Raw genomic sequence first — 13,580 nt, 5'->3', positions numbered from 1 at the left:
TGGCACATGTAAAATATAACGCATCTCTCAGATCCCCTTCTGCAGTGACCTGTATAGCATTTTCTTAGTTAGCTGATGCCTTTATTTAATCATGTCTTCATCTATGTATCAGTAGGATGTTATCCTTAGCCCAGGTATGCAATTATCTATGCCATCCTAAAAGGCCCGTGGCCTAGTGATTGCTATAACCAGTCTCTATACATAAAATAAATGTAATATGCAGCTATGAATTTCAGCATGTGAGCCTCCCTGAGAAAATAGAGAACCTGTGCTTTTCAGTCTTGATTCATTGTGTGTCAAAAGCCTCTATTTAAAAATCTCTAGTACCATCCTTTGTAACCCGCTGTGCTATTCTGCCTTAGGGTCTCAAAAACTTGTAAGTCTCTAGCTTCAGAATTCGCAGGCCGGTTTTTGTCAGCCCTCCATGTTTACCTGGAGTTCCGCTGCTTAGGAGCTGCAGGCGCCGACTAACACCTCTGCTTGTTTAGTCCTCACATCAGTTCCTGCCCTCTTCTCCACATTCGGCACACTACTATGCCGCCAGCGTGTCTGTGTTGACCGCCGATCTTCTCCTCAGGATTGTGGCAGTTGTCGGAGCCGCGGCATTAGTAGCTCCACGTGGCCTGTGTGAATGGCGTCTAGCCCGACTCCTCTCAGATTTGCGGTGTGTGAGCCACAATGTCACACTCCTCCCAGCCGCATTTATGCTCAGGTGTTCCCACCAGTCAGTGGCCCCTTTTTCACTCTGAGTCCCCTCTCCGCCACCTAATAATTGCCTTAGTAGCTATTAGCCTGCACAGAGCTCTCTAGCTAAGCTGCCATTTTCCAGCTCCACCAGGCTCCGCCCCCTTTTAAATAATTTAAAGGGACACTGAACCCAATTTTTTTCTTTTGTGATTCAGATAGAGCATGCAATTTTAAGAAACTTTCTAATTTATTCCTATTATCAAATTTTCTTCATTCTTTGGTATCTTTATTTGAAATGCAAGAATGTAAATTTAGATGCTGGCCCATTTTTGGTGAACAACCTGGGTTGTCCTTGCTGATTGGTGGATAAATTCATCCACCAATAAAAAAAGTGCTATCCAGAGTTCTGAACCCCAAAAAAAGCTTAGATGCCTTCTTTTTCAAATAAAGATAGTAAGAGAACGAAGAAAAATTGATAATAGGAGTAAATTAAAAAGTTGCTTAAAATTGCATGCTCTATCTGAATCATGAAATAAAAAAATTGGGTTCAGTGTCCCTTTAATAATTGTCCCATGCATAATCTGCATTTTCCTTTAAAATGACATTAAATATATCAGCAATTAAAGTGAAGATCAATTTTCTATTTATCGACTACCGCAATGCATTTAGCCATATTCCATCAATGTAGTCTCTAACTTTTATTTTATTTTATATCTTTTGTTTTACAAATAAATCATTTTGACTCCTCCCCTGCTCCACTTCCTTGTTTTGCAGTTGTGACGTAGCGAGCTGTCCCACCCGCTCTCTACGTCGGCCCCAAGCGCGTTCACGAGAGTCCCAATAATCAGCGCATGCGTATATTATCTTCAACTGCGCATGCATTGAACTTTGCAATTGCGTTATTAAAACATAGTATTCATTGAATGAATAGATACATTTATTGAGTACTATGCGATCGTGTCAATCGGCAGCATTTTGTGATATATTGTGATATAACACATTGTCTGTTCAGATTGGCCAATATATTACTGTTACATTGCTATGAGTATTTACATGTTTATCTTTGTTATATAGTGTGTCATTTGGTACTATATAATCAGATTATTACGTATACTTATTTGGCATTTTCAATATCTAAAGTAATTCAGGTACATAATCAAAATGCAATTGTTAAATTATAGATTTGTTGCATATGTCAAACTTACGTGAAACGCAAGCAGGTCCTGTTGTTTTTTGTGTCCAATTGTATTTAGAGGATTCAGACAACGCATGCGCAACTCATGAACGAGCATGAGAAACAAACTGCGATATCGGAGCTTCAACGCATGCGAATAACGATCGAGTGACATTTAGAGAAGGGGCTTTATTCCCCTGGGGGGAAAACGGCCATTGGTGGATTAGCCTGTTAATCACTTATATAAAATGGCGGGCGGAGGATAGAACTGTACCGGAGGCTATTTAGAAGGTAAAAAAAAAACGTTATTTAGTGAGATGTCAAAAAAATGATGGTTGAGCTAGTTTTGTTAAGGGATAAAACCGCGTGAGCGATTCACCCTAACTTCACCTTCACTTTAAATACTACATTGCAAAATACCATCATTTTGTTAGCCCGGTTTACAAGCTTAATTGACTACACGTTCATGGTGTCCTTTTATGTGGCCAATTAAAGGATTAGAAAAGTCAATATTTAAAAAACTTTTTAAACGACAGTAAAGAAATAATCAAAATGAATTAAAGATATTCCACTTACATTTTCAATAAAACTAAGCTGTTATTATATGTGAAAATATAATTATTTATTCCTCTCTGACGTATTATCAAATTAGCATATTCTGCACTCAAAAATCAACAGTATATTTTCTCTTCTTCCTTACGCTGATGCTCAGTCTCTCTCCATCTCTGCCGACACCGCGGTCACATGACCGCAAGATCTGTGACGTAGTCAAGGATCCCCACGTTGAGGTATGACCAATATACGCATGCTCTTTAGACGTTTGTAATCAGAGCGCATGCGTGGGTACGTGCACACACAAAGGGCTGTGCGTGACAGGAGCACCTAGGTTGCCCACCGTGATTGGCTAATGCAAATTAGCCTCACAGTTAGAGTGACCATATTGCCTCTTTAAAAAGGGACACTTATGAAAAATACATATGTCAGGGTTCATATATAAAACATTTCTTTAAACAGCCCTGACATATGTATTTTTAATACAGGCAATGGCAATATGGTCAGCCTACTCACAGTGGGTTTGGAAAATACAGATATCAGCGAAACCAAAAAGAAATGACAGCTCAAGATATTTGCAGTATTGTAGATTACAGATTATACTAATGATTTAAAGTTATTATTTGCCTTTACTATCCCTTTAAGGACAGATGTAAATGAGAATGTGCTCAAGCTAACCCAATTTTGTGTAGAATGTTGCAGGATCAAGTAAATGTTACTATACTTACAAAGTACAGTAAAGTCAACATTAAATTTGCATGGTTTAGAGCAGGGTTTCTCAACAGCCGGGCCGTGGCCCAGTACCGGGCCTTGGTGGTTCTGCTGGTGGGCCATGATTCAACAAACATGTTTGCTGCCCCTTTGCTGTGAACTGATCACCACCCAGAATTCCATATGTATGGTGCTGTGGGCCTATCAGAGTGCCAATGTGCATGCACAATATGTGTACGTAACAGCTTTTTCGTGGGAAAACAGCACAGGACAAGGAACAGACAAGGCACTGGTTTTTAACCTGTCCTCAGGCCTCCCCAAAAGTCCAGGTTTTTTTAATTACCTTACCTTCTGGATTACCAGCCTCCTACTGATATGTCAACTGTAATATTTTATATACATATATATATATGATTATATATATATATATATATATATATATATATATATATATATATATATATATATATATATATATTACTACTCCCAATGACTACCGGGCCCCGGACACATCCAACTAAAATGTACCGGGCCTTGAGGTCGCTGGAGCTGAGAACCACTGGTTTAGAGTTTACTTTATTTTCAAATTAGGTTTGTTCTCTTGGTTTTCAGTGTTTACAACAACAAACATTGTTGCAAACGTGGCAGACACATAGTGCTAAAGACACGTCAATGCTTCTGAGCTCAAATGAGCCTATGGCTACCAAGACAACAATGGCCACGAATGTGCAAGGGACAGCATTGGACAATAATTTCTTGTGAAATGCTTGTGCAATGTAAAATGCCGTCGGCCTTTAGCGATGCCGTTGGCATTTAGCGATGCTAGGCGGACATAATTCGCTACAGCGAATAATGTTTATCCGGCCTTTAATAAATTGACCCCCTAGTTTAAAAAAGTGTAAGGGTTTAAAAGTTGCACCAAGCACAACATAAATACATTAAAATAATGTAAAATACACTCATATATACACGTTCTGATAAAAATATCAATCATTTTAGGGTTAAAAGGTATATGGTATATGACAATATACAATACATGTGTATTTCTGTATTTATAGGTGTATATATGTATAAACATGCATATATACACATATATCCACAGGTATATACATATATACACATATCTATATACACACTTTCGAGCCATTTCCACTTGAATACATTAAAATACCACAAAATAAATTTAAAAATGAAAAATCATTTTTTAGCAATTTTAATATTTTTAAATATGTTTTACAGTTCTTGTCCTGTATGTAATATTTTACATTCCAATGTTATATATATATATATATATATGTATATATATATTATATATACTGTATATATATATATATATATATATATATATATATATATATATAATATATATATATATATATATATATATATATATATATATATATATATCTGTATATATTCATATAGGTATAGATATATATTTTTAAAAAATACATCGTATACATATTGAAATATCTATTTAAAAATCAAAAGAACATTTTCTTCTATGTAAAATATGCATAACTACTTTAAGGTTTAAATGTGTATTAAAATTGCACATTACCCTAGAAATCCTTCCTTTTCATGATGAATTGCAAAAGCTATATGATCTCCCAAACACACATAGGTTTGCATATTTTCAATGCAGACATTACATTACAAAGCTGTTAGCAGATGACCTGCTCGCAAGAGATGCTACGAACAGTGATAACATAGGCACATTAGCGAGACAGGGCTCCCGTAGAATCGCAAATACATACAAACTTATTCTTAAACATTTTGACATCCACTTTATACAAAAAACCCTACTGAAATGGTCTGCTTGTAGATCCTTAGATATAAACGGGGAACTGCTCACCAATAGCTTTGAAAAAGTAAAAAAATGAACTCTGTCTGCAGACCTTAGGAAATCTCACGTAAAGATCTTGCAACAAGCCTATATTACGCCTAGACTTCAATCTAAGTGGGTACCTGGAGCAAAAGACACGTAGCATAGAAGCCGGCCCATATTTTGTTCAGCACCCTGGATAGCGTTTGCTGATTGGTGGCTACTACCCAGGTGCTGATCCAAAGATGGGCCGGCTCGTAAGCTTACATTCCTGCTTTTTCTAATAAAGGTACCAAGAGAACAAAGACAAATTGATAATAGCAGTAAATTAGAAAGTTGCTTAAAATTGCATGCTCTATCTGAATCACAAAAGAAAAAAATTGTGTTCAGTATCCATTTAAATATAGCTATGATTCCCCAGACTGGATTCATTTGTTATGGGTCCGTTCCAAATTAAACTGTTTTTGGAATGAAATAGCATACTGGTTAACGAAATTGACTAAAGAACAAGTATGTCTCAGCCCAACAAGTAATATTTCTTCTATCAAGAGATAAAATGTCAAAATATAACACCTTTGTAACTGTGGTTCTGTTGCTCACAAGACAATTGATCTTATTTGGCTGGGCAACTAAACCCCCCCTTTCAACAGTTGCTTACAAAATACCCCAATGCTTATAGAACAGGCAGATGCAAGGGGGGACCCTGAGAAAAGAGTAAAAGGGTTTCTTTATAAATGGGAAGTCTATCTACTACACTTACCTTTAAATGCTAAAGACAGAATCCTTTACCCATTTAGAAATAGTTTATATATATCAACTGTAAACCTTAGCGACAACTGGTGCTTCTCAGAACAAGTAACATAAACTAGTTTTGCATTGATAATGTTTCTTCCCGAGTCCTGCTCTCTTGGGGGCTTATCTGCGGTTGGTGGAGGCATTTCGGGTAAGATATTATATAAGTTGTTCAATATTTGTTAGTTTGTTTTGTTTATTTTAGTTTAGAATGGGATAAGTTTAATAAAAAAAAGGGAGGAGGGAGGGGGCGGAGTCAACTGCCGTAGAAGACAGACTCAGTTTTGAGGAGCTTCAGGCATCTAATTCTTAATAACCCTATCCTGAGCCTAGATTTAGGGGATCCCTAACTGTGAACCCTATTTGCTACTGTAGGTCACTCAGTGATATCCCTATTTAGGGTTTTTTGGGGTACAGCGGGTCATCCAGCACTCAAAGTAGTGTTCCACTTTTGACCTGTGCAACTGCGGCCTTTGCTGCCTAAGGTCCTCCACGTCTTGAGGATAATTTCACCTTACTTTGAGTAAGGCTTCGGAGGGTCGGGGCTCTGCTCTGGAGCAGTAGAGGTTGCAGCCGCAGCATCGCTACCAGCAAGCGCACCTACCGGAGAACACACGCTGCTGACCGGCAATCCTAAAGAGCGCTCAGCCGAATAGCCAGATTCCTGGTAAGGGCAGAGTGATCAGCCCTGCTGCCCCGCTGAAAGATGTCACACAAAGAAACACGATGAGCAGGTGAGTGACATCAGAAACTAGGGCCTATAGTCAAGTGCCGTGAAATTCCGCCATTCCCTCTCTCTGGCCGGAGAGTAGGCCCAGCCCACTTAATGGTCACTAACCCATAGCCACAGCTTCTTGCCGCAGGGCCTGCATATCCAGAGGTAGGAGAAAGGTGGTTGGACATCTGGTGGGGGCTTCTCCCTTGATCCCAGTCTGTTCTATATCGGCTAGGTGGGTCACTATAAGGACTTTATTTCATAAGAGACCCCTGCTCTTGAGTAGGGATAAAGTTACCTAATCCACTAATAGGTCTTTCAAGGGCTACTTCTGACACACACATCCCTATTATTCATCTGATATAGGCTAATCCAATCATATTTTGGGATACTATGGGGGCTCAGTAAAGTTCCCTTTCAGTAAAGTTCGCTTTCTACCTCAATGACCCCCAGGCACTAATCAAACAAACAGTTCCTCCTGACCTGTAAGAGAGTATACCTGTTGAAGACCCCTTCACTACTGGGTTCTTGTCCCCCACGCAATACAGAAGACACAACATATTTACAAACTTTTAAGCGCAAAGCCTATTAGTGTGACCTGGTTTTAGTGTTTCCTCCCTAAAGATGCTGGCATAAATCCTAACTGGCACCCGGGGGGGTGGGGGGGGGGGGACATGTAGTCATTATATTTACACCTACCATCTAACATGTGACAAGGTGTTATTGTGTATATACCTACATCCTCTTTGGCTCTTCCTGAACTTTATTATATTGTTCATATACTATGTCTCAGACTGTTAAGAGAAAGTCTAAGTCAACCTCTCATCTAAAGAAAACAGTGGTAGATCATTTCAAGGGCCACCCTTCTTCAAAAACTCTGCATTCTAGAGACACCCACTCCACACTGGACATGAGCTGTTCAAAGAGTAGTATGGATTCTCAACACCCCTCAACTGACAATTCTGTCTCCAATATAGCTGATATTCTTACACATTGCATGAATATATTGCAAGAAACGTTAACAAAAGAGATAAAAGGCTCGGCAGCTGAACTTCATAGAGATATCGCTGCTTTGGGGGAGCGTACTGAGACCCTAGAGTGAAAGCACAAATTTAGCTGTGGATCATGCAAATCTCCTGTCATATTCTCAAAACCTTTCCACACAAATCTCAGATCTGGAGCTGAAATTAGCAGATATGGAAGACAGATCTCGAAGAAACAACCTAAGATTCAGAGGAGTGCCAGAGGACATTGGATCAGCAGATCTAGAGAAATACATCCTAGAACTCTGCCAACATCTCCTCCCTTCACTTGACCCTCCTGATCTTATTTTTGACAAAGTCCACAGGGTCCCAAGACCGCAAAATGTCTCTCAGGACAAACCGAGAGATGTCCTTGCAAGGATACATTTCTCCACACATAAGGAGAAAATACTTAGTGAAATGACCAGCAAACCTACACTTCCGCAGAGATTCCAGCAAGTGATGATCTTCACAGACATTTCAACGTATACCCTCCAAAACAGGAGAACATTTCGATCCATTACCCAAACACTACGTAAAGAAAATATTTGATATAGATGGAGCTATCCTACAAAATTAATTGTGTCCAGAGACGGATCCACCCATACCATAACCACCCCTAAGGAGGGACTTCAAATCCTCAAAGATTGGGACTTAACTCTTTCTTTGGATCAGAATCCAAGAGACACTCCTTCCTCCAAGCTTCACCCTACTGCTCCTGAATGGTGTCCCTTGCCGCAGAGGACGACCACATAATGTTCTAAGTATTTGCACAGTATTGTCTTTATTTCTATATAGACTGTATTTCAATTATGGTCTTGTTTGATATTTACTCTGTCACAAATGTTTGAAGTTAATAGCTTAAATTTTTAATAGCTTTTTCACAAAAATGTTTATCAAGATAGTATCAGAGTTAAATGTAAGGTTGACCTAAGTCCCAGGGGAGCTTTATCTGATAGCACTGTCCCTAAGGTCATTGTTAAGATTGGGAGCACTGAGCAAGTGTTAGGGGTAAGCTGTCACTTTGGCCACTTAGGTTCAAGGGTCTGGGGGAGAGACACCTTTTATAAACTCCTCTTTATATAGTGATAAATTGATTCCCTATGTCACTATGTCATGCTCATTTTAAATTATTCCTATCCAGGCCCTTCTTAAATAGTTCAGTCCTGCTACCCTCCCCCTATCACTGGGTAAGATGTAGGGACAAGTAACACTCCTAGACATGTTTAATCTAAACCTAACCTATGCATGCTCATCCTAATTAGCTTAGCTCTGTAATTGTCTTCTTACCAATGCCTTTTGAGCTATTATGCGACCTCTATCTACAAGTATTTACGAGCCCGCAGGAGCTGTTCTAGTTAACAACCCTTATCAGTTTAGATCTGTGAATGGCATTAATCTTACAGAGTCAGCTTTACTCTTGCACCCTCCCTCTGCACCCTAAGGGTTTTTTTATTTTTTATTTTAAATTTGCTTAACAGCTCAGATGATATACTCACTTGACCCTCCTGATCTTATTTTTGACAAAGTCCACAGGGTCCCAAGACCGCAAAATGTCTCTCAGGACAAACCGAGAGATGTCCTTGCAAGGATACATTTCTCCACACATAAGGAGAAAATACTTAGTGAAATGACCAGCAAACCTACACTTCCGCAGAGATTCCAGCAAGTGATGATCTTCACAGACATTTCAACGTATACCCTCTAAAACAGGAAAACATTTCGATCCATTACCCAAACATTACGTAAAGAAAATATTTGATATAGATGGAGCTATCCTACAAAATTAATTGTGTCCAGAGACCGATCCACCCATACCATAACCACCCCTAAGGAGGGACTTCAAATCCTCAAAGATTGGGACTTAACTCTTTCTTTGGATCAGAATCCAAGAGACACTCCTTCCTCCAAGCTTCACCCTACTGCTCCTGAATGGTGTCCCTTGCCGCAGAGGACGACCACATAATGTTCTAAGTATTTGCAAAGTATTGTCTTTATTTCTATATAGACTGTATTTCAATTATGGTCTTGTTTGATATTTACTCTGTCACGAATGTTTGAAGTTAATAGCTTACATTTTTAATAGCCTTTTCACAAAAATGTTTATCAAGATAGTATCAGAGTTAAATGTAAGGTTGACCTAAGTCCCAGGGGAGCTTTATCTGATAGCACTGTCCCTAAGGTCATTGTTAAGATTGGGAGCACTGAGCAAGTGTTAGGGGTAAGCTGTCACTTTGGCCACTTAGGTTCAAGGGTCTGGGGGAGAGACACCTTTTATAAACTCCTCTTTATATAGTGATAAATTGATTCCCTATGTCACTATGTCATGCTCATTTTAAATTATTCCTATCCAGGCCCTTCTTAAATAGTTCAGTCCTGCTACCCTCCCCCTATCACTGGGTAAGATGTAGGGACAAGTAACACTCCTAGACATGTTTAATCTAAACCTAACCTATGCATGCTCATCCTAATTAGCTTAGCTCTGTAATTGTCTTCTTACCAATGCCTTTTGAGCTATTATGCGACCTCTATCTACAAGTATTTACGAGCCCGCAGGAGCTGTTCTAGTTAACAACCCTTATCAGTTTAGATCTGTGAATGGCATTAATCTTACAGAGTCAGCTTTACTCTTGCACCCTCCCTCTGCACCCTAAGGGTTTTTTTATTTTTTATTTTAAATTTGCTTAACAGCTCAGATGATATACTCTCCCCTGGTACACGGTATTTATTCCATCAGGTTATGTGTTAAATTGGTCAACCTGCTTTAAATTTAAGTTAAGTTATACTATGTTTTCACACTTGGTGTAAAGGTTTTTACATGTTCATTTTTCCCTCCCCCCCTTTTACAGGGCCAGTCCACCATCATTGTTACATATTCAGTAACATAAGCACCCCCCCTCACATAGATACAGATAGTATTATCCCCTTTTACGGGGACCGAGGAGGACTCTCTCCACTTCAAGTGTAGATTAGACCACCTCATTTCTTACTTTTGATGCAGATGTTTTCTTTTTGAAACCTGACATTTAAATATCTACTCTAAAACTTAAATCCCAGAATCTGAAACGCCTGTTCACTTTTTGAATATATGTACATGTTACACTGGTCTTGATAACCTGAATTTTTGGTTTACCTATTCATCTTATCTATAAGCCCATCTCTCTACGCCTACCTACCCACTGACAGGACTTCAGTCTGTGGGAAGACTTCCGATCTTCACGTTGGTTCCAGGTGGGGTAAGTACTAATTTTCCTCACTATTCCCTCCACCCCTAAGTCCACCAAATCCTATCATACCTAATTCACGCCCGTATACCTTTCCGTCAAAACCTTTTTGTACAAAATGGTTGAGCCCTGTGAGATCCTAACATTTGCCACTCTCAATGCAAAAGGCTTAAACTCCTCAACTAAAAGAAGCCTGTTGACTAACTATATGAAAACTTTGAGAAAAAGAATGTGATGGCACTACTATTGGTATTTAGGGTTGGGCTAATAATAATGTATGATTAGCCTTATTAACAGTCGTTATTGCCCTTAGGTGCTGTGTACAAAATTACATATTTACATATACAACCAAAGAAAGTTGCAGAAAAAGTGTACACAATAATAGCACTCAAACCCACAAAAATATTTATACGTATAGTGTGGTATGTGCGTAAGAAAAAAATGACACTTTAAAACGTTAAACTTTAATAAGTAATATTAAAAATTGGGCACACTTAAAAACCCTAGAGAACTAGTAGTTGTAGCTGGGTCAATTCGTCTGCAATAATAACAGGCGAAGCTAAATTATAATGTACAGAAGTCAGATATATCTTTGTGAATTCATCCAGAGTATCGGGTGTAATATATCTTTGTATATAAAAAGTCTCAAATTAATTAAACAGAACAGAGATTCCAGCAAGTGATGATCTTCACAGACATTTCAACGTATACCCTCCAAAATGGAGAACGTTTCGATCCATTACCCAAACACTACGTAAAGAAAATATTTGATATAGATGGAGCTATCCTACAAAATTAATTGTGTCCAGAGACGGATCCACCCATACCATAACCACCCCTATGGAGGGACTTCAAATCCTCAAAGATTGGGACTTAACTCTTTCTTTGGATCAGAATCCAAGAGACACTCCTTCCTCCAAGCTTCACCCTACTGCTCCTGAACGGTGTCCCTTGCCGCAGAGGACGACCACATGATGTTCTAAGTATTTGCACAGTATTGTCTTTATTTCTATATAGACTGTATTTCAATTATGGTCTTGTTTGATATTTACTCTGTCACGAATGTTTGAAGTTAATAGCTTAAATTTTTAATAGCCTTTTCACAAAAATGTTTATCAAGATAGTATGTGAGTTAAATGTATGGTTGACCTAAGTCCCAGGGGAGCTTTATCTGATAGCACTGTCCCTAAGGTCATTGTTAAGATTGGGAGCACTGAGCAAGTGTTAGGGGTAAGCTGTCACTTCGGCCACTTAGGTTCAAGGGTCTGGGGGAGAGACACCTTTTATTTTTTTTTTTTTATTTTTTTTCTATTTATAAACAATTTAATTCATTTCATTATGTAAAATTGACAATTCAGAAGACATTACAAGGGGAGAAAAAAATTACAGTACAAAAGATTTAGCACCGGGGTGAGAAAGGTGGCCAGCTTTAGTCTATCAGTATACTGATTTATAAGGAAATATTAATCCATTTTTTGGTGATAGTAGTATAAAGTTTGGAAACACCTATTCAATTTTACAAAAAAAATATATACTGAGTTAATTCAGTTGGTGTTCACTGAGAAGCATTTTATATTATTGATTATGGTTAAGGAGATATTTTTGTGAAAAACAAAAAAAACAACTGGTCACTTCAAAAATTGTTGTCAGAATCTTAAATTTTTCTTAAAACATTATTTTAATAGCATCAATATATATTAAAGAACAACATACAGAATTGTGCAATAGTACTCCATTGTGACCTTTCTTCAATTTTAACTTTAACACAGCAAAAATGCAAAAAGACTAACATCTCAAAAATTATTGCTTTAAAAATAAAAAAATATGACTAATCAGGAAAAAGTTTTGACATTGATATGACCAGCGGTACATTATAAATCCTCAAGTCATATAATCTGCAAATCAATATCAAACAGGTGTGAGATGTGGTCTAGCTTTATGCGTGAGGTAAAAATAATTTGTAAAATACAGCTTCTTTAGAACAGGGGAGCCATCTGTCTTGGGTCATCTGGAAGAACACTGATTGAATCCTCTGCTCTTCCACACAACATACAGAGCATGGTGTACTCCTGATAGTCATCTACAACACTGAAAGTATACTCGTGCTTTGCGATAACATGGTGGCAGTTTTTACACATATGGTCATAAGTGATGATTTCTTCGCCATCTTCTTCTTCTGTTGCTTTGTTGCCAATGAGCACAAAATCTCGTTTATTGCACTGAGCACAGCTTAAGTAGTTTAGCAAAAATGATCCAGTCTCTAAGCAGGTGTTACCCCGCTCAGGATACTTCTCCTGCACACAGCCCCTACACATATTTAGTTCACACGCAATCTGCAAAAGTTCAAACTGGACTAGAGAAATACAGGAACACTTCCTGATGATGCGCTACCAGCAACATCAGCAGCGCGCACGTATCTTATCACATGCCACACCACCAGACACCTTTTATTAACTCCTCTTTAGATAGTGATAAATTGATTCCCTATGTAACTATGTCATGCTCATTTTAAATTATTCCTATCCAGGCCCTTCTTAAATAGTTCGGTCCTCCTACCCTCCCCCTATCACTGGGTAAGATGTAGGGACAAGTAACACTCCTAGACATGTTTAATCTAAACCTAACCTATGCATGTTCATCCTAATTAGCTTAGCTCTGTAATTGTCTTCTTACCAATGCCTTTTGAGCTATTATGCCACCTCTATCTACAAGTATTTACGAGCCCGCATGAGCTGTTCTAGTTAACAACCCTTATCAGTTTAAATCTGTGAATAGCATTAATGTTACAGAGTCAGCTTTACTCTTGCACCCTCCCTTTGCACCCTAAGGGTTTTTTTATTTTAAATTTGCTTAACAGCTCAGATGATATACTCTCCCC

General features: G+C 38.4%; 1 protein-coding gene across 1 annotated transcript; it reads right to left on the bottom strand.

Moving 5' to 3' along the window:
* Positions 1 to 12,342: 12,342 nt before the first annotated feature.
* LOC128659635 (protein Churchill-like) lies at positions 12,343 to 13,083 on the bottom strand. Its single transcript, XM_053713213.1, has one exon. The coding sequence runs from the start codon at positions 13,015 to 13,017 to the stop codon at positions 12,679 to 12,681; it is 339 nt and encodes a 112-aa protein (XP_053569188.1). The 5' UTR covers positions 13,018 to 13,083; the 3' UTR covers positions 12,343 to 12,678.
* Between the last annotated feature and the right edge of the window lie 497 nt (positions 13,084 to 13,580).

This window comes from Bombina bombina, chromosome 5, assembly GCF_027579735.1.
Source record: "Bombina bombina isolate aBomBom1 chromosome 5, aBomBom1.pri, whole genome shotgun sequence".
Lineage (NCBI taxonomy): Eukaryota > Metazoa > Chordata > Amphibia > Anura > Bombinatoridae > Bombina > Bombina bombina.
This window is presented reverse-complemented; position numbering and strand designations above follow the sequence as displayed.

Bases quoted from the DNA above. Each gene is read 5' to 3' on its own strand.
- LOC128659635 (XM_053713213.1), bottom strand. From the start codon at position 13,017: ATGTGTAGGGGCTGTGTGCAGGAGAAGTATCCTGAGCGGGGTAACACC.